The sequence below is a fragment of the Falco punctatus genome (assembly GCF_963210335.1).
Source record: "Falco punctatus genome assembly, chromosome: 1".
NCBI classification, from domain to species: Eukaryota; Metazoa; Chordata; class Aves; order Falconiformes; family Falconidae; genus Falco; species Falco punctatus.
The window spans coordinates 57,629,655-57,657,351 of NC_137580.1; the positions used below are offsets into that span (position 1 = coordinate 57,629,655).

The following is a 27,697-nucleotide window of genomic DNA, read 5'->3' on the forward strand; positions in this document are numbered from 1 at the left end:
CCCTTTTGTATGACAGCTTTCTTCAGGCATTACTTCTAGGATGGTTAGTTATGATCTGCAATCACAAAAGATGATCCTTTAATAGTGAAGTTTGTTGTTGTATTCGTTTCCTTACATGTAGTTTTCTGAAGGGGAGAACTTGAAGTATGGGAGAAAATGATCTCATGACTGTAAAGACCAAAAGGAAATTAAATAGGTGATTGACAAAATAAGGTTGTCTTGCAGTTTTTCTGATGCTGTCTTGGATAACATTGCTCACAGATTGTTCTGGTCTGTCTGCTTCTTACGCATAATGAAGAATGACTTAATTTGATGTAATAAATCTTTCTTGTATTAAGATTATATAAACAAAATTAAATACTTTGAGATGTCACTTGTCTGTGGCAGTCTGAGAGGAGATTCAGACAAACACAAGCCAAATCTAACCTGTTAGATTCTCTGCCTTTTTGACCAGCTTGATTTACTTTTTTACTCTAGCAACAGGGATAACTCATTTTTGTTCAGTTTCATGGAAAGAAGGTATGAAAGGAGGGCTGTATATGAAAAAACTTTTGAGTTTCCATTGGATGCATATACCAAAATAAACCAGAGAGAATTCGAGAGCATGATTCTGTTTACAGTATTGAGTAACACTCTAAAAAATGAGTTTTCAAAAAATAATCTCTTTTGTGTTCTTGCTTCAAGTCTTCTCCTTTATGCAGACAGTTGACACTGCATTTGTTTGGGATTTTTTCCCTGCTGTATCTTTACATTGCAGAATGAGTCTAACTTTTAAAAGACTGTTGTTTACACTCAGAGAACTGAGAGGATGCCATGAGAAGGTGGGAAAAGACACAATTAAACCATGTTATTTCTAGAATATTAGGTCGCCTAATAATAACTCACAGGTTGCTCATCCCTTTATAAAACCTTTTTTTCTTGCACATGTGATCTTTTTATTGGATGAAAGTAGACATTTCAGCCTCTTATGTTTTTTTCCTAAATAAACCCTTTAAAATAATTCCAATCAAGTAGTCCAAATAACTTAAAATGTACCTAAAAAAATAGAATGGCACAGTACAAGTCTAATGCCTGTATAATTTTTTCAACAGAATATTGTAGAAGTTACAAATATCTTGATTTAATAGCCTCTATTAATAGTAGTGCATTTTAATAGCATCTGTATTTTGAATCTTTCTTTTTTTTCTCCTTTTCAGCTGGCAGAGAAATAGCTGTAATTCATGTTTTCTTTCCCCCTGTGGTTACTAAAATTTGGATAATGTGTGGCTGTGGTATAGCAATATGAATAAACAGGAGCAAGAGATTTTTATTTTGGGCTCTTTCTTTGATAGATAATGTTATTGTCTCATACACTATCTTTATCTAAGGAATGAGATTCTGGGAATGGTAATGTCTTGTATCTTGTGTAGCTGTGCGTTACATTTTTATGTGATATGATCTTATGATAACCGTAGAGATTCAAGCCAAGAAATGAAATGAATGCCACTAACAGTCATCCACTCTTTTAACCGCGGTAATATTACGTGGCTGTTGTGCTAATCTTAAGTGCATTCTTGAAGATCTTATAAATGTACTCTTCCAAGATTATCTCAGTAAATGGGTAGAGTAAAGGATATTGTTAGGAATGAAAAGTTGTTTTACAGCTTTTCTGTCTCTATTTCCAAAGGTGAGATAAAGACGTAAGTGTATCCAAGCCGGATAGGAAGTGTGGAAATATTTATTGCATAAACAAACAAAACAAACCCAAAATTAACAAAAACTTATACGGAAGTTCAGGTTGTACTGCATGATTGCATTTGTCTTGTGTGGTAAAGGTCAGACTGTTTTAATTTTCAGAGATAAGTAAATGCATTTTGTTTGCAGGCACTGATGACATTGTAGGGCCAGAAGGTATGGAAAAATTTTGTGAAGACATTGGAGTTGAACCAGAAAATGTAAGTTCAAAGTCCATTCAAAAGACGTCTAATCTATTATGATGTACATGAGCCAGTCTTCTATCTCTTATTTTTCCATCAAGAATTAAAAAATTCTTGGCAGTTAAAAAAAAAAAAAAAGAAATATAAACCAGGGAGGTTTATGTATACATTTGGAAACAACTGTATTTTAAACCCTAAACTGTCAACATGTAAAACCTCAATTTGTCTTTGCTGCCACTCCTTTTTTGCTTCCCCCCACTTAAAAAAAAAAAAAAAAAAAAAAGATATGTAAAATAACAAACAAAAAAACCCCACCAAGCTGATGGTTGTCTCTTCTGAAACAATGAGATGATGACACTGGAGATTATTTAATGTAGCAACTACAAAAATATGAAGTAATGTTTTCTTCAGGTTTTCTGGAGAGAAAGGGATTTCAAATGTGGGCAGTATTAGCACTCCCATTATGCCATTTCAAAACACAAATAAGGAATGTATATAATTACATATATCTATTTTATGTGTAGTTATATACAGGACTAAATAAAATTTAAAAAGGCATAGTTGTGCCTTTTACAGGCTTTTTCCTAGTGCCTTATTTTTGCTCTTTATATGCAAGTCCCATCTTTAGTAGCATTCATAAAGCATCTTCTCTAAGTAAAATGAGAATTGTGGTTTTGAAAGATTTACTGGAAATATAAGATATAATCTTCTAATTTTGGAGGGTATTAGTATAATAAACCCTTGAGATTTATGCAAATATTTGGGTATATAAGTAGGTATTCTGATTTTGCATTAAAAATATACAGAGCTGCTCTAATATTAGCTATTTAATGGCTGAGTTGCAAATTTAAATGGCTTGATTTATTTTTTTTTTTCCTTGTAGTCTGCAGGGTCAGGTTTCCTGTGGGTTTTTCCATGTATATATCAGAACTGTTTTTTTAAGTTCCTGGATAAGATAGTAATCTTATGGTATCACTTTATCTAATTTTGCTTCAGTCTTCTATGTGACATGTGAAAAGGACTGTCTTTCCTTTTGGGCAAAACTGTATCAGCCTCTGTTTTGATGTGTGTTAACGTTAGTTCACCTAGTTTTATTTTAACATCTACTTGAATTATACTGCATGGTCAGACCTGCAAAATTAGGTAGGTTTACAATACCCTGGGGTAGCTGGATTCAGGTAGGATCATTATTAGCTTTAGAATAATTGGATTTCACAGAGCTCATGGATTGCAGCTGATGTTCATCTACATGAGTTTAACAAATGTCAAATGTAACATCATCAAATCAGTACTTAAAATCTGTAGTTGTTTTGGGAAACCTTTTCTGTAGCTTTGGCACCAATTCCTCTTCTTCATTGCACTGCTCGCTAGGTGACTCTGCATGTTCCCTTAAAGTGGCTGGTGGTGACTGATGTTCATGCTCTTTGCACTGATAACTTTTCTTTGTTTGGACCATGTACGGATTTGTCACTTTCAGGTTTTTTAAATTCTAAAATACAGTCTAGTGAAGTTCTGAACCGCATTTATACAAGTAAAGCATTTGTAGCCTACTAAACAGTAGTTATTTGAAAAATATGTGGATCTCTGTTAATTTCTTTGTCTTAAATTTTTTTCTCTTTAAAACAGGTAGTTATGCTTGTATTAGCGTGGAAGTTGGATGCACAAAACATGGGCTACTTTACATTACAAGAATGGTTAAAAGGAATGACATCGCTGCAGTAAGTGCTTTGAAAAAAACTCTTTAAGTTTGTTATAGGAAACCCAATGTTTTAGAAAAGACATACGTTGATGTTTTGACTCATAATAGCTAAAGCAGAGAGTTCTGCTGTGGAGTAGAAGCCATACATTTTTGGTCCTATTTATGATGATATGGCCACTTAGAGACAGCTTGAAACCTGACAGCTGCGTGTCTAAATACAGTTGGATTAGAATGTCTGCAGTCTCAAGAAAACAGATGTGCTGGGAGCTTCGACATTGTTTCTGTCCTCAAGGACACCTGTCTTTGTCACTGGATTGGACCTATCTGTGAGATACTGGTATGTTGTTAGAACATACGTAGTTTAAAATGCTAAATAATACAAAGCCTTTCTGTGACTCTGCGTTGTCATGTTCTTCCTAAGAGTTGCTTTCTCCAGTTGAGAGCTTATCTTCATGTCATAATTAACATGAAGGTACTTGAATAATTGTGTTTCATAGAGAGCTGGAGAAAGAACTATGTTTTGACTTATCTTCCAGAACAGAATGGCTGAAGTTGTGTAGGAAGTTTTATAGTTCCAGCAAAACTGTAGAAGTATTGTTTCAGTGCTGTGGTTTACTGGTTGTTTGTCATGTATAGACAAGCTCTTGGTTTAATCTGTTGGAGAGTGCATTTTCTACAAAGCGAAACAAATTTTTATCAGAGCACCCATGTAAGGCTTTGCTATTTTGTCTAGATCCATTTCACAGTGTGGGTTTAATCAAGGCATTTTATGCAGACAAACTCATAAACATGCCTTTGTACAGAGCGATGTATTTTGGATAGATTAATGGAGGTACATGTTAGAGATTCTTTTCTAAAACATTGGATATCTATATAAGAATGCAGACTCTGAATTTGCTTTGTGTTTTTCTTGTAGGTGTGATACTACAGAAAAACTGAGAAATTCTCTGGATTACTTGAGATCTTTATTAAATGAGCCTACCAATTTTAAACTTATTTATAGATATGCATTTGACTTTGCACGGGTAAGTACTGTGGAAGACCAGAATCTGAAATGAAAAGTTAACTTTCATAAGTAATAATTGAAATACTGCATACTTCTGTTTCTCTTAAGATATCATCAATCTTGTTTTCAACAAATAGAACGCTAATGTTCTAGAAAAGTATATGCAAAATGCCAGAAACGGAACAGGAATGTATATAGAATTCTTGATGTTCAGTGGCTTAGTGTTTTGATGTGTTTTTGTTACCTCTCTGCTTCAAGCTATTATGTGACTTCAAGGAAATCATGTAAGCCCTATTGTGTTGCATATTGGAGCTTTGCCACTTCCACTGGCTTTATAATTACCCTGGGTTTTCTTCTTACTGATTGGATTTTGTGAGCATATACGTATTTAAAACAGGAAGGCACTTCAGGCGTTTCTGAAGGTGGTAAAAATAACTAACATGATAAAAGCTGGATATGATATAATACAAATACCCGTTCAGAAGAGTGTTGGAAGCTCATTAATGATGTTCTTAGTATTTATTAAACAATATCCCAATATCAGTCTTCCTACTGTAAAATATGTATTGATAAAATTGTACCTGTATTGGAATCCATAATATGCATAAGACTATTCCTACTTAAAGGGAGCAATAAAAGAACTATAATTTTCTGAATTGATACGGAATTTGAACATCAGTCTTGCTAATGTGATGAAATCTACAGAAGGTCTAACATAAAAATGATCACAGGCAAAACTGAAGCTCAGGTTTCAATGAAGGATAATCAAAAGCACCAAGAAAACTTGCAGGAAAAAGAAGTAACGTGAGAAAAATAACAAGAAGTTGAACTGATAGCAGTTCTGATCGTTAAGTCTGTCATAAGTATTCAGATTTGTGGTACATCAGTGCTTTCTGCATGATGCAGAGATGCAGAGATTTACAGTAGTTCACTTTTAAGCAAGGACACCTACAGCTGAATATGACAGAATGCATGGTATTAGTTAGTATGAGAGAACAAAAAGCCATATCAACATCTTAATTCCTTCTTTGGTGTGTGAAGATTTATTCTGCAAGTTTTGCTCAATGTAAGATGTAAAGGCTAGAAATAACTAACGTTGCCAAAGAAGTTCAAAATACTGATGCAATATTAGGAATAGAGAGCAAATCAGTGCCAGCTGACAGCCTGTCAAAAGTAAGTGCAGAAACTTAAGAGGATAATGGGTGGAGTTTTTTTGAGAGGTAACGAACTGATGTGACAAATATGGTCTTGAGAAATAAACACTGAGATACAGATGCTGTGACAAAATTTGTGACAAGAAACCCCAGACTGTAGAACTGCAAGTCAAAGGCATATCAACAGGGGAATTGTAAAAACAGTATTACATTAATAGAATTATTGAACTTTTAGTACTGTGGAGCCAGGGGAAGTCTATTGGAGAATGGCACCCAGTAAGAATAGAAATGAATGTTGACAAAGGCAGATACATTTATCTAGATGCAGCAGATGAATCTCTACATAATTTTAATCAGAATAATTGAAGTGACTGATAGAAAAAAAGCTGATGGGAGTGGTTTTGGTTTTTTGATTCAGAAGATCGTATAATTTCCATCCTAAGGGTAATAATTTCAGGGAGGTGCTCCATGGCAGAAGTACTTGTCTAAACTTCTGAAGTTTTAAGAGAGAATTTTTGAAAGCTTCTGTTGAGATTCAGTATTTGGTCAATGAAAATAACCATCATGCATGAATTAAGTCGGCATGGATTTGAGGAAATAATTTAAAACACCATATGTTGGTATTAAGCACAAATACCTTTCTTGCTCCCTGTTTGACATTCATTGCCAAGTCTGGGAACACACAGATGCATGTATTTCATGGCTTAAATAGGTCTTTTTATTGAAAATATTGGGGGGTGTGTGTGCAAAATCTCAGAGTGTCTGTCATCAATATAAAATGAATACTGAAATTTATCAGAGTTTTTCAATGTTCTTTCCACTGTATCCACGAAAGAGAATGTAAGTATCTGGAATGTATGTTAAGAATGAAAGTGGAGCGTCTGTCATGGCAGATGTGCCATTAGGCAGTTGGAGGCGGGTATAAAGGGCTTATCTGAACAATTTTGTCTGAGCAGTATTTTGAGAGGGAGAATGTAGAAACTTAACAATGTAAGGCGTGTAAAAATAGCATGTCCAAAGTAAAGGCAACAGAGCTTGATTTCATTAACACCTGAGTGTGTGGGAAGAATTCAGAGTATAAACAGTATGGAAAATAAAAGGTATGCTCACAGCAGTATGATTTTTGCTTAAAGGTGTTTGTGGCAGAAGTGTAAATAGGCCTTGGAAAGAGGTTTAGTTTTTAGAATTACTTGATGTTTGAAATAAGTGAAAGAATTGTATCATATGAATACAAAAAAGCCTTTGCAGGTTTGTTTTTCAGCTTTATTACTGATTGAAAAGCTTTCTTCATCCTGGAATTTGCTTTTTTCCTCTAGATGAGATTGGGGGAAGTCCCTCTTGGGTTTAGTGACCAGACTGTAAAACAGCTGCTGATGTTTTCAGAGTTGCTGGCTTCTCCATTTCCCTTCCAAAACAAATCTACGTTAAATTCTGTCTACACAATTTTAGAATTGAGGTGTATTTTGTATGAAATGGGTTTCAAGAAGAGAGGATAACCTTGTGGCTAAGGTATTCAGTTGTCTGAGAGCTGGGATCTTGCTATACCAAATCCTTCCTACATGATGAAAGACAATTCAGTTATGTTTTGAGTTTGGGATTTTTTTGTAATAAAGGTGTGTATTCTATAATAGACACAACTGCACTTGTACAGGTGAGGTGTAGGACTCAACTCCCTTTGTCTTGGGTAGCTGTCTTGCACTGTTCTATTAGGTACTCCCTCTATCCTGGATATCCCTATATCCCTGTTCTTAATTTAGATTTTGCAGTCTGCAATCATGAGTACATATATAGAGAGTTCAATGTCTATAGTAGCTAATATGGAAATTTTGTTTTGATTTTGTTATCATGTGAATTTGTAGCTTAATGCTGTAACCAAGGCGTAAAAGAGGAGGGTTTTATGTCCCATCTCTCACCAAAATTTGTTTACTTTCAAGACAACAAATGTAAATGGATAAGCTACTTAACAGAAAGGAATTTAACATGTACACACGTTACTTTTGAGATGTGCAGAAGTTGTGTTACCAAATATATTAACTTTCCCACTGATTAGATGTAGTGAATCTGCTGGGTACAGATGCTGCTGCTGTTTCTTAGCAGAAACAAAAAAATCGCCCCCTAAGCCTTAGTATACTACTACTATGTTGAAATAAAACTGTGACAGTTCTGAGAGGGGTCTCCATGTGCTAGTGTATTATGCTCCCCCTGTTCATTTGATAATTAATTTAGTCTGAATTTCATGTAATCAGTAGAATAACAGAACAAAGAACCTCCTTGGCTCATTCTTGCATAGTTAGTGTTACTTGATAGCTACTGACAGTTTGTGTAGTTGTAATAATACCACAGGAAATATGTGCAGTGATACTATTTTAAGAGTTCTCTGGCTAAGCAGAGGCATATATGTGAACATGGGTATGGGTCTAATAGCCATTGCTTTCTAGAAAGGTCTGAACTCACAAACAGGAGGGTATGCCTCATCTGCGATAGTGGTGACAGCTTTTTGGAAAGTTTACGAAAAGCAGTATCTCTTTATAGCAAACCGTTAGCTCTGCAGGTGAAAATTTTACTAGGAAGTTGTTTTACTAAAAACCACTGTTAGACACTGCTATTAATTATTTTTTAAATTTATTTTATTTATGGGTGAACTGTAGTACAGGCAGTGGGGGAAGTGAAAAACCGTGAACTCATGCTCTTCTTTCCTTTTTGATCTTTTCATTTTTTATGCAGGAAAAGGACCAGCGCAGCCTAGATATCAATACTGCCAAGTGTATGTTGGGCCTTCTTTTAGGAAAGACATGGTCCCTTTTTCCAGTATTTCACCAGTTTCTAGAGGTATGAAGTTTGAAACAGTGAAGTTTGAATAGCAAAGAAATTTTTGTTCTGATTTAGAATATACTAACCTCCAAAGAAGTACTTGTAGCTGGTTATCTTTCCTTTTTTCCTTTTCCCCAAGTCCCTATGCTGTTAAGGTTTATTTAATGCAGGACAAAGTATAGAATGTCTTTGATTTGCTTTTGGGCTTTGATTTTACTGCTGTATGTTTGTCCACTAAAAGATGTCTTAATCAGAAACGTGGATTATTCAATACTAGTTTGACTACTTAGTAGTTTCTTTAATCCTGTTTAGTTTTAGATGGTATACAGATTGAAATAACAACTCATCACAAGGCTTAAATTTTCTGGAAGCAAATCTGAACTTGAGGGAGTTGAAAGTATATTTTAGTAACTTCTGTTTCTTGCCTTAAGCAGCAATCAAAATACAAAGTTATCAATAAGGACCAATGGTGTAACGTTCTTGAATTCAGCAGAACAATTAACCTTGACCTCAGTAACTATGATGAGGATGGAGCCTGTAAGTACTACCATATGTTGGTGTTCTAAAATAATTTATTTCTCTTAGATAAATCATTCAGTGTCCTTTTACAAAATTTTGTAAAATACAGTTATTTGATCTCTCTACAGGGCCAGTGTTGTTGGATGAGTTTGTGGAATGGTATAAAGGAAAACAGATGACATAGAAGTTTAACTATGCACAGCCACTCAAGAGTCACTGTTACCACAGTTATGTCAACCATTAGCCATAAACTGCTATTTGTATCAAAGTGCATGCTGCTTTTCTTGCACTGCATCCCTTTTGCAGGGAACTTTTGATGTTTGCTATTTAACAAGCTAGCTATGCTTGCTGTGTAGCATTGTTCTCTTTGAAGGCTGCTTTGCATTTTGTATTTACACTACAAATTGGTGAACTTGCCAGCGTCTTCACTGTGATTATGTGTATATTGCTGTCTAAATTTTGTATATGTGTATAAAAAAAAAAGCTTCACCTAGGGATAATTTCTGCAGAAATGTATTGTAAAAATAATTTTGTGGCATATTTCTAGTCATCACTTACATGTTTGCTGAAACTTAGGTTATTTTGTTTTTCTTTTGGTCTCAAATGTAGCATTTCAGAAAATGAAATGAACAGACTGCTTGGACATAGTTATGTAAAGAACTATTGTCAATTTTAATGTTACTATTTGAGATGCCAGTTTCTGAGGGGAGAAGACACGCTGTGACTTTCTTCACCGGAATTCGCCAAACCTGACCTATTGCTTAATAGGAATGAAACATCGGTGTCTTAAAAAAAAAAAATATATATATACACACACATATAAATATTAAAACACTGTAATAGTTGTACATGCCACAGATGATTTCCATTTGAAGAAAAAAGTATTGACTTTTTAATGTTCAAACTGCAGTAGTCATTACAGGTACAAATGAACAAATTAAAGTACCTTTTAAAAATGGGTTTTAGACTTTCGTAAATTGCCTTTGGCATACTCCCTTTAATTTTTTGTCTACTGAGAGTGTTTGGTCTATGTTGCGATCTAGCAAAATTGAAAGTTCTAGCTACAAGTAGTGGTTTGGGGAATAAAACCTGCTCACCCCTAGCATATAGATAACAGAGGTTTGAGGGGTTTTTGTTTGTAACATTAGTCTTTCCCAAGGTCTTTAATTTTGTGTTTCTAAGTAATTAAAAATATGATATCCAGTAGCCAAAACATTACTTTTTCTTTCATGCTAGGATTGGAATTTCCTAGCAGAATGTCCATTGCAGGCAATGGGCATGTTAAACACCAGCATTAGATGACAGTACTTTTTAGTAGGGACCACTGCCTATTTCACTCATTTCTTTATCTGTATAGGACAGTTCTAGTGATTATTTTGGGGAAAATGAGTGAATGGAATTATGTTTATGTTCTGTAATTGTCACGTTGTCTTCGCCTTACCCTTCTTTATTAAGTAATGTTAGTGTTGATTTTTACAAATAGGTCCTCAAAGTATCCGGTGCTATTAAACTTTGATCCCTAAGCTTTGATCCCTAAGGATTTATTAAAATGTTCCATATTGATTCACGGAGCATTTAACAAAAAAGGGCCAGTGGATGTTTTGGAATGAGTAACATTACTTTTCTGTAGAAGTACTTTACAAGGTATTAGCAGTTTTGTTATTTCTGTAGAATGCAATCCAGGGGAAGGGGTGGGAAGCATTTTAGGTTGAATGTGAAATTTTCAGCTGTATTGAAGGTCCTATTCTGCCATCACTGAAGTCAGGAACAACTGTCATTAACTTGACTACTTTCAGGATTAAGCCTAGTTTAGCAAAAGCACATTAATTTGCTGCCCTGGGCCTGGAGGTTGTAGTTGTGGTGCTGCAGGTGGTCAGTTGTGTTCAGATCTGGTTGTTGTTGGGTTTTGTTTGTCAAACTCAGCTGCCAAAGACAAAAAATGTTTGTGTGTGTTTCTGTGTGTTTGTATATACATAAATATACAATATGTATGCATATACAAAACCTTAAAGTTCATGATGCTAAGAATAAAATACTACCTTTCCCTGTGAAGTAGTCATGTTCAGATTTCCATGACAGTAAACAGCACTCTTTCAGGCTAGTAGTGGTAAGACATACATAGTCATTGCTTTGTTATGTACTAATATGCATAACGTTAATTCCATGTTTGATGCCAGTTTGCACAAGGAATTAATTCAGTGGAGTGTGGTATTTAATGTTTACAATAAGCCTCTTACTAAAACACACACGTTTTATTAAGATTTTTGATGTAAATGTGTATATTACCATAGTATAACCATAAGGAAGTATCAGTGGAGCTGCTGGTTTAGTTCTTAGAAGGATGAATTTAGAAGCAATAGAACTTTTAACAATAGGCTAAATTGTGGTTGGTAACATTTTCAGTGATACACTGTCGTTGTTCTGAAATGTTAAGGTAGTTAATGACTCCAGAAAACTGTTTAGCACAAATTGGCATGAATCCTGCAACAAATACAAGGTTTGCATAAAAGGTTTTGTATATCACAAATAATTTGACTTCCAATAATGGAAGCAAGAGCCAAAGACACTTTTAATCTATTACTATTATAGGTATAACTTTCATAAAACAGGGTCAACAGAAATCTGTTCAGCTCAACCAGGTGCTTTTTTTCCAAGTTTTGCTAACGTTTAGCAGAATACAGAATTTAACTAAAAACAAAGAAGAGGAAAAGGACCTCAGAAAGTACTCACACTGCATAAGTAAACAAACTGTTTTTCTCTGGGTAAAAGTAATCAGGAGTGATGGACAGGAAGAATGTTTGGAAGTGAATGAGATGCTGCCTTTTTTTTTTTTTTTTCTTCCACTTGCAGGCACGGTGAATCTGTAGTCTTCAGCTGGTTTGTAAACATTTATCTTCATAAAATAAACCACAAATTCAATTACAGCTAGTAGACAACTTTACTGACATTTATAGAGAACGAATGGACTAAGATGGACCTGTATGGCTTGATAAGCTTCCCTGTGCTATCCATCCTTCTGTTTTTGCTATATATGCTGATAAAGCAGAGGATCCTAATGTTGCCATTTCTTGTATTGTGGAGAAATTACCTCTAATTTTTAATTAATTGTGGAAACTTTACTAAGCTACTCAGCTTGCGTTGTATTTAGTACAAGTTCGGTGTTTGCTTTTTTGTTTGTTATGCATCATATAGTTGATGTAGGGCTTTGTTTTGTTTTTCGTTTTGAAAAGTGATACATGGAATACTGCTGACTTCTTGGACAAGACACTGAGAGGTCACTGTGGAAGAAGTGTCACAGGTCTTACATTAATCTTTCTGGTGTACTATTGCTGTCCTTATGGCAGGAACTTGATGATCTGTGTGCAATTCATGCTTGGTATTTGGGAGATGTAAAGTGGAAAGCCAGTTAGTGGAAGGAAAACAGTGTCCAGATACTATAGCAGTGGACACTTTCTAAGTTGATAGATGACAAACATTGGAGCTCTTTGGACTTGATGATCTTAAAGGTCTTTTTCTATCCTAAATGATTCTGTGATTCTATGAATATTAGTAACCAAAACATTCCACAAATTAAATTTCATTCTACAGCAAAATAATATTAAGTGCTTAAAACACCACTGTAATTCTGCGTTACTGTTGTTTTTTCACCTTTTCAAGGAAAGCAAGCTGAAGAGGATGGAAATTATGGGAATACTTTATGTTCTTTGAGTTACCATATCATAGGATATGAGTAACACTTCATGAGTTTTCAGTTAACCTGTTCAAGGTTTTCTTTCAGGTACAATAAATATTTGGGTTACCTTTGTGTAGCAGTTTCTAACATTTGTAGAGGCCTGGAGGCTTCTTCCATTTTCCCACAAATATGTGACTTTCATTTAATCACAAATATGCTCACACAAGCAAAATTTGTTACAGCTCATTAGTACTGGATTAATGTTCCCAGCTTTCTTGAAGGGCAAGAAATGGACATCAGTTGTGTTAAGGTTTTTCCAGATTTCTGTTGACCCTTGGTCACAAGTCTAACAAATTGTTTAATACTCTTGGAATTCATATAGACAGCTTTAAAAGTTAGCTTGTGCCCTGGTTTTAATTATAACTGCTAAAATACCTCTTTCTAGGCCTTACATTTTGTCCTTTCATATTGCTGTGGAAGTCTTTAGAGTCTAGCCAAACTAAATAGTTTGTTGTCTGTAACTGAGACCAAAACCTGGCTTTATACTTTGTTTTTATTTTTTAAATTCCCATCCCCCCACCCCATGTGTGTACATACATTGTCACAAAATAGTACCTACTGACACTGCTGTTGCAGGAACAGCAGTTAACTTATAACTGTGAATGCTCTATGTCTTAGTAATTTGGATATTACATAAATAAGGTGTGCTAAACTCCTGTGACTCACGACCTGACAAAAGTACTGTTATGCCACCTAACATGAGTTCATCTGGTTAATTTTTAGGTCTTTTGCTGGTGTTGATGTAAAATGGCATCCCACAAATAAACAGTATTTGTGTTGGTTTCAGCAACTGACTTCAGATTTTTCTGTGGCTCATACTTCAGAAATTCTCATCTGAACTCACACCATGTCAGCTGGCAACCTTTATCATTTAGTAGCAGAGAACTTTATGTACAATCTTGTCATCCTTATTTCTAATAGTAAGGTAAATCAATATTTAAAACTTGGTTGGAAAAAGGTACGTTTCAAATGGAGTGTGTGGATGTAAAACAGTATTGTAATACAGATGTTTTCAATGAAAAGAGTCCATTTGAGCGGGAATGTCCCGCTCATCTCAACCCACACTTTTTGGCCCTTGAGGTCCTCGTAGCAAAGCTGTTGATGTATAGGCTGGATGAACAGACAGTGAAGCAGACTGAAAACTGGCTGAATGGCAGGGCCCAGAAGGCGGTGGTCAGCAGTGCTGAGTCTAGTTTGAGGCAAGTAACAAGTGCTGTACCCCAGGGGTCAATGCGGGGGTCCAGTCCTGCTTTTTCATTTATGACCTGGATGAGGGGCTAGAATGCACCCTCAGCAAGTTATCTGATGACAGCAAACTGGAAGGAGTGGCTCATACACCAGAGGGTCATGCTGCCGTCCAGAGGGACCTCAGCAAGCTGGAGAAATGGGCTGAGAGGAACTTCGCAAATTTTAACAAGGAGAAGTGCAAAGGCCTGTGCCTGGGGAGGAGCAACCCCATGTACCAATATATGCTGGGGCAGAAAAGGGACTGGGTTCCTGGTGGACACCAAGTTGAAGATGAGCCAGCAATGTGCCCGTGCCACAACGATGGCAAATGGTATCCTGGGCTGCATTAGAGAAAGTATTGCCAGCAGGCTGAGGGAGATGATCCTTTCCCTCTGCTCAGCACTGGTGAGGCCACACCTGAAGTACTGCGTCGTCTTCTGGGCTCCGCAATACCAGAGACACACTGACACTTTGGAGAGAGTCCAGCAAAGGGCCACGAAGATGATGAAGGGGCTGGAGAATTTCCTATGAGGAAATGCTGAGAGAGCTGGGACTGTTTAGCCTCCAGAAGAGAAGATGGTGGGGGTGGGGGGGTGGGATCTTGCTAATGTCTGTAAATATCTGAAAGGAGGCTGTAAAGAAGATAGAGCCAGACTTTTTCACCAGAGCCCAGTGATGGAACCAGACAGTAATGGACACAAACGGGAACACCGAAGGCTCAGTTTGAAATGTGAGGAAACACTTTTTGGCTGTGAGGGTGACTGAGCACTGGCACAGGTTGCCCAAGGAGGTTGTGGAGTCTCCATCCTTGGAGATGCCCAAAAGCCATCTGGACATGGCCTGGGCAACTGGCTGTAGGTGACCCTGTTTGAGAAGAGGGACTGGACTAGATAAACTCCAGAGGTCCCTTCCAACTTCAGCTAGTCTGTGATTCTGTGCTTTCTAAAGGCATACGTTAAAGGCAGTTCTCTAAGTTACTCAAATGTAATGCTGGAAGGGTGGTCTAGTAGTATTTAAATGGGGTGATATTTTGAGTTGAGGGTCTGTTCATGACCTTAAATGCTTGTGTTTTTCTTACTTTTTAGAAGAGATTTTATTTATTTGACTTGTCGTGAGCTGTTGCATTGATCTTTTTAAAGCAAAAGTGATAGTACCTAAGCAGAGCAGTAGAAAAGCTGCTAGCAATGACATGAAGACTACAGCCTAAATGTCCATAATACTTTCACAAATGTAGTCATCGAAGGAGCCACGATTTGAGCTACTAGTCCTGAGGCTCTTGGCTTAAAATAATATTTTAAATTGAATATATATTACAATTAGAATATTGTGATGTAGAGCTCCTTTCTAGAGAAGCAGCTCTTCATTACTTTCATACTGGTGGTGAAGGCTGAGATTGCCTTCACCAGTTTTCAGAATGTAGCCTGCTGCTTGTATTTATCAGATTCTGTACCATGAAATCTTCAATATTAATACCCAAATATTTACTGATGTTAATTTTATGTAGGTTAAATGTGAATGTCTTGTCTTTACATTCAAGGGTGGTTTTCCAGGCCAGTTATCAGCGTGCTCTGGAAAGATTGAAATGCTTTGTACCTGCAGCAAATAACTTGGTAATTACACAAGTATCATAAATATGTGTTTGAAAATGAGAGCTTTGTCTCATTCTGATAACAATATCTGAAGCTCCCAATCTACTCTTAAGACTTCAGTATTTTTTCATGTGCTGATTCACTGTATGAGGGATACTGTGTCCTGTCAACCTTGGGGTTCAGGGTGCCATTGCCCTGTGAGAAGGGTTTCCTCCACTAGTACCAGCATCGTCTTGGCTGCTTCCTCATGCTTCATTTACGAATTCATACAACATATGCTCAGCCACCTTTTTTCTTGAGTAGTCTGTTTACCCACTATCAACTGTGATAGTAACGTAAGTCTTAGCTGCACATTAGTTTTGCTACCTGAAGTTACTGATGAAGCTAAAGAAGTTTCAGCATCCCTAGGGCAGGAGCAGTTGCAGTTATGTCTCTCTGTAACTTCTATGCAGGGAAAAAAAACGAAGGCAGTGTCTGTATGATGTATACTTATACCCCATAACAGCAACTGGTTTTGTACTAGTGTAGGTATTCTAGACTATTCTTGGTGACCAAACCAGCTAAACTAGTGGCATTTTCAGTGTGAACAAGATACAGTAGATTGATAGTTGCCGAAAGGTAAAGTGAGGGGGTAAAATCCTAGAGGGAGTCAGTGAGTAGGGGACTGTGTAGCTATTGTGTAGAGAACACATGGCAAAATAGGATGGACGGAGAGGAGCCAAGTATGAAGAGTACTGCTTGGAAGCCACAGAAAATATAAAAGGGTTTAAGACCAATTTCTAATGAAGTGAGGAACTAATATGAAGGAGAAGCAGCTGAGTGTTTGGGTTTGAATGAACAGGTAATAAGAGCGTCTGGTGAGATCAGTAGGAAAGGAAAGGTGCAAGATCAGGCAGAAATCTGAAGGTAAGTTTGAGGCAGAACATCAACAATATTCTGACAGTAAATGAAATACTTTGTCACGTTAAAAATCCTGTGATGAAGGAGCAGATATTTTTTCTGTGATGAGAACAGCAGATAACCTTTTTCTGTAACTTTATGGCATGAAGAGAGGCTTAGAAAACTTGCAGCTTCTCACAAGTAGTGTACTGTCTGCCGCCACCGCAGCCTTCCTGTGATCAGTATAAAGATGAGAAAATTATTTGCCAATATATATTTTGAAAGTATGCTGAACCGTAGCAGAAGCAAATGACAAAACATTGCTGTGTATGAGACATCAATAGAACCGCTCGGGGTTTTTTGCTTTTTTGCTTTCCCCCCATGATCCACGAAATTGGCTTGCTTATGTAGTTGCATTTCTTAACTTGTTAGCAGCTAGTACAGCCGAAAGGCGACAGGCTTTGGAGAGGTCTGTCAACACAGTGTGTGAAGATTCACATACCATAAAGAGGGATCTGAAGTTTTATGTATTCTGGTTGTAAAGTTGCTTTGGCTGCAAGTAACTTCGGTGTATAATGAGCTTTACTGAAAGTTGGTTATGGGCTCTAAGGAGAGCACTGGTGGTGAGGAAATACTGTTCTGTTTCTGCTGCTAGTGGCTATATAGCTGTTCCTATGAGGAATCGTGCTCTAATTACCCAGTCCTAGACAGACTCTAAAAACACAGTTGTGTTTTGTGTCACATACTGTTCTCTGAGAAGAGCAGCCTTAAATTCAATAGAAGCCAGGGCATTACGCGAATATTGAGATTGTGTGGGGATTAGGAGAGAAAAATTGCAGTAGAACAGGATTTAACATTTACAGACATTTGTGTAATCAAGTAATGAGTTGTATTGGGAAACATACCTTATTTTAGAGTTACTGTATTTTTAACACTTCTGGGAATGCTATGATTTTTGCAGATTTGAGTGTTTTGTCATTTACTACTTGTCTAGTTGGACTGTATGAACAATTCTGGACAGTTAAATGTGTAAAGCTTTTTCTTGTGTTTGAAAAACAGAAAACAAAATCAGACCCTTAAACTCATGAATAATTTGATGGCAAATTATCAGTTTCTTTAGAAGGTGATTTCATCCTTGGTTCCTGAGCTGACTCCTACCGAAGAAATTAAGCCAGTACCCTCTCTTAAAAAATTTTCTTAGTTATCAATTTAGATATCACTGATTACTGGTGCAAAAATAATAGAAATCTTCTAAGAACTAATCGAAAAGCAAGAACAGTAGATTCATTGCTTGTAATTTGATTACAGATGTTATTGACTGCAATTACTTGCAGATACTGTGGTGCCCTAAATCAAATCCGTGCAACACCTGCCTGAAACTGCCATATAATCTCTTCTGAGTTAGTTATGTTAGAGGTTTTGAGAAAATCAACTAGAAAAAGTCCCCAAAGAAGCCAGCAGGAGATCTGAATGTAGGTGACTTGGCTTAGAAAATACATAATTGATAATTGTGATGTTAGATGTGTAGAACAATTATTTAACAGAAACTCGAGGTGCTAAAGAAAATATTTTTCCAAAGATCAAATAATATCTGTACTGGTCTCCTTACTTGCCTGTTAAATTTTTTTGCAGTACTTGATTTTCTTTTTCTTTAGTTCCAAATATGCAAAGCTAACAAATTATTAGCTTCTGTCAGCATCTCTTTGTTCTTTTCTAGCTTTCTCTTTAAAGGCAGTTTCAAAGATGTACTGTGCCGTTGGACTTGCTCCTCATCTGGTGGAATTTGAAATGTGTTCCTTCTGTTCAGAGTTTTTAGTGAATTAATTGTGTCTTGGTAAGAATTTTCCCAGAGTTGCTGCCCAGCCTCCTACGTTTTCTGGGAACACAGGCTTGTTCGCCTTTGTAATGACTTTCCCTTTCAAGGACTACATTGATGATACTGTGTATATGAAAAGGGCCTTGGGCCCTGTTCAGAGAAAATTTTACCTTAATTTGTTATCTTTTGGCTTAGAAAAGGTTGCTGTATATCAAGCTAGTGTTATTTTAACACAGCGGTTTTGAGCTGCTCTTGATTTGCCTCTCAGTAAAATTTTGAAGTGGGTATAGGATCCTTTTTTATAGAGAATTAGAGTTTAGCAAAAGCAGATTATCTTTTTTTTTTAATTACCCTGCCTGTGTCATCACATCTACAAACTACAGGCGGTGTCCCATCAGTAGCTAGATCTCCATAACTGACTTTTCTGCAAGGCTTGAGTTCTATTCAGTTTCTTTGAGAAAGAAGGGTTTCATTCTATGTCTTGCCAAGTTAAAAAGTAATTTCTTAAAATGTAATTGAATACTGCTTGGACTTGACCTATCTTTGCAAAACTGTGGGAATTCAGAGACACTTAATCTACAAATTTGGTTCAAAAAGCAGAAGACAGTAATACGTATAATTTCACTGTGAAGGGTGAGTCCCACAGGAAAACACAATAATAATAAATAATGTAATGATAATTTCAGTTACATTTATTTTAGACAAAGAGAAACAGAACGGCACATATCAGAGGCAAATTCTAAGGAAATCTAGTATCTTGGTACCAATAATAATGAGAAAGTAACTCAGCAAAAGCTTTATTATCAGTTAGAACTACTGAGTAGTTTACTCATTTGAGTATCCTAGAGTTGTTTTTCCTAGAAATTATTCTTGGTTTTTTTAAAAAGTACCCTTTAAACAAAAGTCCATGGCTTCTGGCCTGAATTACCCTTTGGAATGACGGTGTTTTTTAAATGGGATGGATCCAGGCTTTAACCTCTCATGGTTAAGTCTAGTTCCATAACTTGGATTTCTGAAGTTAATGGCAGATAGAAAGTTGTATTGGGGGATTGGGGACGGGGGATGGGGACACAAAAAAACCATCCCATGGTATTTAACAGTTATTAAAAGCTAGATACTTCATTTTAAGACAATCATTTTTGCATCTTACTGGATGACAAAAATTCTGTGGGAGTTCTGTATCTCAGCTGTTGAAGTTTGTTCTCCTGCTTTGCAAAACATTAGCAAATGCATCAAATGCTCTTTTCTTTTTAACAAAAAACTGGTCCTGTCTTAAATTGGTCTGACCTTTTGGATCGAGTTTTTCACTTGAATTTTGGAGACTGACAGCTGGAGAACTGTTCTCCAGTCCTGTCAAAGTAGTGTCATCCTCCATCTTGCTGGAATCTGTGCTTTTGGACATTGTATTTTCTGTAATTTTTAGTGGGAATGAACATGAACTGTATTGTGTGCTTTCACTGAAAAATCCTTGTGGGACTGAGAAGGAATATGCATCCTTGTCTCTCTGATCCAGTTGGAAATGATCTTCTGTGTTGAAGGCTGATTGTGTTTTCCCAGGAGAGTGAAGATGCAGCAAATCTGCTGTCAGATTGCAAGGCTGGGTTTCTTCGGGCAAACTACAGTTGCTGGTATCCTATAATTCCCTGTATTTATCACAGCTTTTCTCGTTAAAACCTCTTTCCATTTTATCTTAGTTGTGTTCACCTGTTTCCCATGTGGTAGCAAGTCATCCTTCTCTGTAATGACTGTAAAATGTTTTTCAGCTGTGTGTTCAGGCAGAGATTGGAGATGTGACTCATTGCTGGAATGCAGTAGTGATGTGTTTTTAACAATTTCACTCAAACCGGTATCATTAGGAGCAAAAGTAAAACGTTTGTCCTCAGATGTACTTGTGTTTCTTCTTAATGTAGTGCCACCTTCACCGTGATTCCTTTCAGCCTCTTCAGGAGTGTTCTCTGTGGCTGTGTCATGCATGGGAAAATGTAACGAAAGTAACGTGTTACCAAAATCTGTACTTCGGGGAGAGAATCAGAGATAGGGCTTTGTACTGTTGACTCTGCATTAGTAAAATAATGAAACTTATCAGAAGCTTCTTGACTTGAAGAACTAATTGTGACTGACATGCTTATGTGGTCACTACATGTATCAACATAAGGTGATGCTGTTGCAAGCTTAATAGTGGTTTTGAAATACATGCTGTTCTCATCCCCATTTTTCCATGCTGAAGTTCAGCAGCAGTTTTGGGGGGCTCTGGCAGTGTTGAGAACTTCCCAGTTCCACTGTTCATATTGGCTTCCTCTAGTGAAGGCTGACAGAACGGCAGGTTGTTGCTAACTTCAGGGTGTTCCAGTTCAGAGTCTGCTAAAGAGCTACAGTTGCTCATTGTGAATGGAGTCCCTTCATCTGAAGAGCTATCACTAAATATATCTGCTGAAGCATTTTTTTCATTTGTACGTTCCATTTTACAGTCGTACTTTGTAGGAGGAGAGTTGTTTGGTAGACACTTAAATTCTCCATATTTGTATCTCTCTTGCCAGCTACAGGGTAAAATATAATTTCCCACATCGCTGGTTATATTTATGTTGCCGTTTAGACCCAGTTGTTCATCACAGCTTCGCCTTCCAGGCATATATTTTGTAGGGCTCATGGGTTCATTATGTTAAACGATAGCTTTTTCTTTCAGAAGAATCTGGTGTAGCCTTTGTGATTTCAGACTGGAGCAGACCAGAGTTGTTTATGTCACTGTTCCTACAATCTTGTGCAACTGTATGTGTTTGTATTGTGAAAAATGGAAAGCCAGTTTCCCCCATGAAGAATAAATCCAAATCTGAAGAGTCGGTGTGATGCAACTGCTAGCATTCAATCTCCTGGATATGGGAGGGAACCTGCTCTTCTCTGAGTCTTCATTATTTGCATATTTTGAATCTTTCCATAATGAAATGTCATTAGTCATTAATTTTCTTGGTGTTACTTCATTGCTGTTCTTGTAATTTACCCTTACAGAAAATAGTCTGTTATCATCAATATCATCTATATTTTCATCACTGCTGGTACTAGTTTTGATGCCTGAAAACACTGGGGTTTTTTATTCACATTGATCCCATTATTGCTTTGTTTCTGGTACTCTTCTTCAGTATTTTGTGCGTGTACACTGCTACTGATGACATTTTCATGCAAAGTAGAAGTTTCCCCAGGAAAAATACATGTGTTTCTTGAAGAATTCTCATCACAAATGAACAAATCGTGCTGCGCATTTGTTGGTTTGCTTGCAGAGCATGCTCTGCGCAATGTTTCACCTGAAAAAGCTTGATTAGAATAAGTGTGTTCTGAACCCCTGAATCGTTGCTCCTGCACATGAATTTTCACAGGCCCACAAGGTAGGGTCTAGCAAAAGCACCCAGACAAAAAGCACAAAGGTATTGAGCACCGAGAGGCAGGCAGCCAGTGCAAGGTCTTGCTCTGTTCTTCCTTGTCTGGAAACAGTGTTGGTGTCCCGGGCTTTTCTAACCAAAAATGTTGAAACCCTTTCTTTCACCTTTGTATTGTAGATGAGATATTTCTTTGTTGTATTAAAAATACACAAATATAACCCTTCAGCAGTTTTCTCAGCATTGTGTATCACTAAATTATTCATTTTATCCAGTGTCATGCAAGGAATGCTATTATCTTTTGAAATTCTGCCTTTAGGTGTCTAACAAGTGACTCCATTACCTGAAACAAAAGAAAATACAAACTAAATCTTTCTTAAAAGTATAGGATGCTTGGTTTGCAGGGTCAAGTTATTTCTGTAAAAACATACTCTGACCTATCTTTGATAATTTTAACTTTTAATTGTAAAATATTTTTTTTTATCCATCCACAGTCATTTTACATGGTACCAAGTATCTGTTAAACCATCATATATTTCCACCCCCCATTTAAAACATAGTACGTACGGGGTCTTAATAGCAGACTTTACGGGAAAAATGGTGTGGGTGCGGGAGGAGGTGACTGAAATTATCTCTGTTCTGGGTCGTACTAGAACCACCTGCTGATCTGCCTCATGGAAGATCCGTATTTCTAGCCAGCCATTCTCCAGCATGACCATGGTCACTGTGTGCAGCTGTGAGAGGAGATGTCACTAGGTTAACTGTCAGCTTGTCAACCACTACGATTTTCTTACAGGTACTGCTTTGAGTGCAGCAAAAAGGTTTGAAAATGGAGGACTGTACCTACCAAGCAATTGTTCCAAACTTTCACTAGTGTAGGCCATGGCTAGTTGTTGGCTTTTGCAATCCGTTTCAAGGTTGTATGTAGATCTTCGCCTTTGGATCTGCTTGCATTCCCAGTTGAGTTTTGGTGCGATCCAGCATGTTGATTTTAATTCCATAATCAGTTTCTATGACTTATTAATAGACAAAGCAGGTGGCCTTTCTGATAGATCCTACGTATTTTCATTTGGGGATAAAGTGTTCCAAGGGGAAAGCCTTATCCGCTCAAAGTGGTATTTGTCCATTAGAGTTAAAACTTTATGCCTTAATAAACCTTTAAGTCTGGTCTTAGTTTTCCTTCTGCATGGGAAGTCTTGGCTCTGCATATTTTGTCACTCGTACTTCAAGTGCTCTATTGTAAATGCTGGATTCATTTCCTAGGTGAACTGTATGCTACAGTAGCTGTACTTTTTTTAGAAGAAATATAAATCCTTTCCCTTGCAAATAAACTTCCATTTCATTTTGCTGTAACTAAATACTAGAAGCACTATTGTATCCTTCTCGGTTTCCTACATGTCCCAGAACTGCCACCCCACTATTTGGTCCTTTGCTTACTTTCGAAAATTAACTGAGATTTGCAATTTATTTGTGTATAATTTGGCATCAGTTACTACTTCAACGTAAGGAAGGAGATGAAGACTCTTTTTTGGGAAACTTGACTTTCAAATGTTCTAATATACTACTTTCCAATGAAATAATTTGCATGTTAAATTGTTGTTCAGTTATTTTCAAACAGTGTCTTTTGAAATACACTTTTTAAACTGGATTTCTTTGATCGTTCTGCACGCATCTGGATTTTAGCAGCGTATGGGTGGAGTCCCTGTTTTACCCCTTGTGTTGTCCAAGTTACAGTTTAGCACTGATGTCTTCCCTGCTGGGATTACAGCCCTTTTGAGCAAAACATGGTTGCTGCAGTTTAAATGGAAACCTGACAGATAGAGCAGAGGTTTCTGTGTGCTGTTGGCAGATTCATTGTATGAAATACTCTATTCTTTCTTTGAGGAGTCAAAAAGGAAACTAAATGACTGTTTGAAAGCATTTAGTCTGCAGTTAAATATCCAGGCATTGTATGACAAATCCACTTCAAGTTGAAAGAAGTTCAAACTGATTAATATCTGTGGTAGAGGGGTTGTCAGAGCATTTCCACGGAGGTCCATGACCTATTTGGAAATAATCCAGAATGAATTTGACAAGCCTTACAAGAGAATCCGAACTGCAGTATCAACAATATCATTTATTTTAGTATACAAGCACTTTTGTGGTTATGGAAACAGTACACCTGGTTAAGATTTCAATAATACTGTTCTAAGCTTTTGAATTTTAATGAGAAGTTTAAATTGTGATGTATATAGAATTCTCCCATTGTAAACTACCTCTGTGTGAGTGGGAAGCTGCAGGGCTCTTGCTGTGGAAGGGATGTGGGTAGAAAAGGATGTGTGTGTGTAAGTCAATTATGGATTGGTTTGGGACATACATAAATGGTAAATTTATGGTTTTACTTTGTATATTTACAAGTGTGGTGGGCTTTCATATAAATGAAACACAAATATATAAACTTAATTACTTTCACCATTTGCTTTTGTTTTTATAATTGTATACTAACATAATAATCAAAGGCCAATGTAGTCATGCTGAATAGTTGATAATTAATATATTTAATGGTGATTAACACAAAACATTGAAATAGTTGTAATACTGCTTTACAACCTGTAATTTGTTGAGATCCCTGAAGGCATCTGGATGAATTTTAGTTACCTTGTTTTGCAAGTCAATGTCCTTCAGCTGTGAACAGATTTGAAAATCATTCACATCAATCTGCCATATGTCATTGGATGACATATGGACAGTTTGTAAAGATTGCAGCAGGCCTAGTCCTAGGAAGAACAAAACTATTTTACATGTCAGGTTCTTGTTTTCCCAGTTGTGTCAAGTGGCTTTTTAACGTTCTTTGCAACAAAATTGCTGCCATTCCTGTCTATTGCAATGAGGGGCTGCAGGCTTTGAGTTACTGTGTCTTTCCTATTCAGTGGTTGCCCATTCTAAAAGTTGCATAGCATCAACAGCAAGCACGTTAATACATTCGCAATTGATGCATGTTTTAAAACCTCACATCTCCATAACAGCAGTAACGATCCATTGTCCTGTAAAAATTAATTAAAAAAAAAAATAAAAATCACAAAACTGTGATCTCTGTGCTTTGAGCGCACTTCTCTGGAGAACTGGGGCTAGGGAAGGAGGTGTATGAAAAGGGTGAAATATACTCAGTTTATAAAATCCAGATGTGTTAATTGTAAGTAAAAGATGGATATGCAAAAGGTGGTACAGTATCTCCTAGTCATTGCCATCTGCACGTTCACAGGTGTTTTTCATACGTGGAATTGTTTGAACCATATTCACAGGATGTAAACCTGACTGGAAACAAAACCATGGTGTTGCTTATTCCTGCCTGCCTGTCAGTTACCGAGCGTGACGGTATTTTCCTCAGCATATCCTAGTTACGACAGCATCTGTCTCGCATAAGTAGCCCTTTTGAATACTGGAGATACCTCATTTTTCTCAGGTGCTGTGCAGGCAGCCCCCAGAGCTCCAGCCTGCAATCCAGCGGGAAGGCAGGCACTTGGACACTCAGCATCTCCACACTGGGCAACGCCCGAATGGCACTCTGAAGTGACTTTTGATGATAGAGCATTGTTCAGAAGCTACTAGTTCTTAAAAATTTTGCTCTTGTCATCTGGTTCACTGGAAATCTCTTATTCCAGTTTGCCATTCTGTTTGCTGAGTAATTAATCTTTGGGTTTCGTGAAAAGTGGAGGAAATGATTCATGCCTGCTGTAAAACTAGAGGTAGCTGATAGGAACGGTGTGCAGAAGTTCTGGCAGTGCATAAATCCTTCTTGCACCTGCATGAAGCTAAATTTGTGGCCAAAATACAGAGTGGTATAGCAGCAGTGGGCAGCAGCCTGACACCTGGAGTGGCAGCTGTGAGAAGGGATTCTCTGTGGCCAAACCCCTCTGCCTTAAAGCTTCAGTTTGTGTTTTCTTACCAGAGCTTTAAAACTAGAGTCTTAGTGAAGTATTTTGGAGGAGGAAAATAAACTTACGAACATGTACGTAAATGAATATGGGATTTAAGTATAACTTGAAGTATAGTGGTACAATGCGTAGCAATTTGACTTTTAACATCTAAAATTGAGTCTCTTAGATCAACCCTTTTCTATGTCTGACCCACTGTGGCATTATCGATCAAAACAGATCAAATCTGTATCAATTTTATAATGTAAGCTTTTCTATACTGTCTTTATGGGAACCTTTACAGACACTACAAAGTAATTAGGCAAAATGGTTTCCTGCATGCCAGACAATTACTTAGTTTCAAGAAAGGAGAAAAATAGAATGTCAAGGACCTTGCGTAGGTGCAAAATTATCCCCTTTGTCTGCCTTTGTGAGATAAGTGGTTTTTTTGTTTGCGCCCCCCTGCCCCAGGCTTAGTATTTTTACAAAACCTCGAGCTAATGAATCTGATGATGTTACCAGAGATCAATTAAAGTCAGCAAAAAATATATAGGATAGTGTTGCTGTTACTGCAGCTTCTGCTTCCTTTAGGCACTGTTAGGACAATATGAGTCATCTGTTTATGAGGATAGAGGCTGTCGTAAAGGCTATGATGCCTAGCATAGTTCAGCGACTAACAAACGTTTTCTAAAAGTCTGTCAAAACCCTACAGCCCTCTCGTTAATATGTGTCACTTTGGGTGTCAGATGGCACGGAGCAAAATTTTGACTGAACAAAATACATTTTCCTGTCTTTGTGAAATACTAAAATCAGAGCAAGTTTTATTCAAAAGTATTGACTTTCTGCTTGAAGAGTAGTATGAAACTCATTAACTGTAATTTTCTTGATGTTAAGGTTCATGACTGGGTGGTGGAGGCTGGTGTTTTGCCAAAGATCCTTACTTCCCTTTCTATACAACAAACAGATACTGCTCGAGCTCTCAGAGGATATATTTGGTGATACTTGACTGATGTTAAGGCACGGTGATTGCTAAGACTGTGCAAAAAACCCCACCCAACCTATCTGAAACAACCTCTTTGCTTCAGTCTCTGCGTGCAGGCGAAACTTTCCCTTACCTTAACTAAATGAGACAGTCACATTCGGAATTCACAAGGATGTAGTGAATCATATCCAAAACCAACTTACCCCTTGGGAGTGAGGTCCCTTGAAATGGACTTTGAAATGCTTACCTCTTGGAATCATGTTAAGTTTATTTCTTTCCACTGATAATACTTTCAAAGCAGGCAGAAGATGGTTGACTTTTCCATACTTTTTAGACCCATATGCAGGTGTAGGTGTGTCCAGTGTGAGGGTGTGGATGGCATTACCACTGAGGCCTAGAATTTCTAAAATGGGTAAATTTAGTAGTTAAGGAGAGCTCAGAAATCAGGCTGTTACTGAGGTTCAGGTGTTTTAGCATCCATTCTTCATTTTTTCCACCAGTGCACAGAAAAGTTTTAATATTATTGTAGCTAAAATCAGCCATTATTGCTGTTTGTGATATATCTTCTGGAATAATGACATTCCGGTAAAAGAACAGTTCAGTAAGATCTCCCCATCCCGTCAGCACTCCGAATGGTGATGCATATGAAGAACAACCTGCTATGACTTGGTTCCCACTGATCCAGGAAGATTAAAGAAAAGGACCACAGCTATAATACTCAAGTGAAGGTTATCCATAGTAACTGTATGTAAAATGTAAAATTTTGGTAAGTTCAGCATAACAAAGAGTTAAATAGAAAGTGGAAATACTTTCTATTTAAAAAAAATAAATAAATCAATGCCAAACAAATAACCAAAGCATTACCGATGTTCTGCCTTAAACATCCAGTTTTGGAGTCTTGAATCTTTTTCAAAAAAATATTCATAAACTGGTAACCTTCCTCCTCCCAAAAAACAATCCAAACCTTTCTTTTCCAGCCCTTCGGTTGAGAAATGCAGCTTCTCAGGAACTTGTGAACTAAGAACAGTGGAGACTTTTGAACTCTACTTCAGGTATCCTACACAATTACCACTGAGCGAAGTCCACCAGATACAATCCATGATCA

General features: G+C 37.1%; 2 protein-coding genes across 13 annotated transcripts in view; one reads left to right on the forward strand and one right to left on the reverse strand.

Annotated features, from left to right (window-relative positions):
• Positions 1-10,063, forward strand: part of DCUN1D4 (defective in cullin neddylation 1 domain containing 4) — a 38,670-nt gene extending 28,607 nt beyond the window's left edge. For all 12 annotated transcript variants that reach the window (XM_080404447.1, XM_080404451.1, XM_080404458.1 and 9 more), the window contains 6 exons: positions 1,864-1,934; positions 3,543-3,634; positions 4,532-4,640; positions 8,500-8,604; positions 9,021-9,123; positions 9,234-10,063. In XM_080404447.1, coding sequence (XP_080260573.1) covers positions 1,864-1,934; positions 3,543-3,634; positions 4,532-4,640; positions 8,500-8,604; positions 9,021-9,123; positions 9,234-9,289 — 536 coding nt within the window. In that variant the 3' untranslated portion in view covers positions 9,290-10,063. The remainder of the gene's footprint in view (positions 1-1,863; positions 1,935-3,542; positions 3,635-4,531; positions 4,641-8,499; positions 8,605-9,020; positions 9,124-9,233) is intronic.
• A 72-nt stretch (positions 10,064-10,135) lies between these two features.
• Positions 10,136-27,672, reverse strand: LRRC66 (leucine rich repeat containing 66). Its single transcript, XM_080404719.1, is given in 21 exon segments — positions 10,136-19,982; positions 19,986-20,041; positions 20,044-20,377; positions 20,380-20,561; positions 20,564-20,842; positions 20,845-20,881; positions 20,883-21,008; positions 21,010-21,197; positions 21,200-21,428; positions 21,431-21,714; positions 21,717-21,770; positions 21,773-22,040; positions 22,044-22,060; positions 23,429-23,585; positions 23,589-23,759; positions 24,307-24,473; positions 26,840-27,015; positions 27,017-27,167; positions 27,170-27,212; positions 27,216-27,251; positions 27,255-27,672. Coding segments are annotated over 21 exon segments (3,522 nt in total). The 5' UTR covers positions 27,372-27,672; the 3' UTR covers positions 10,136-19,532.
• Positions 27,673-27,697: the final 25 nt, after the last annotated feature.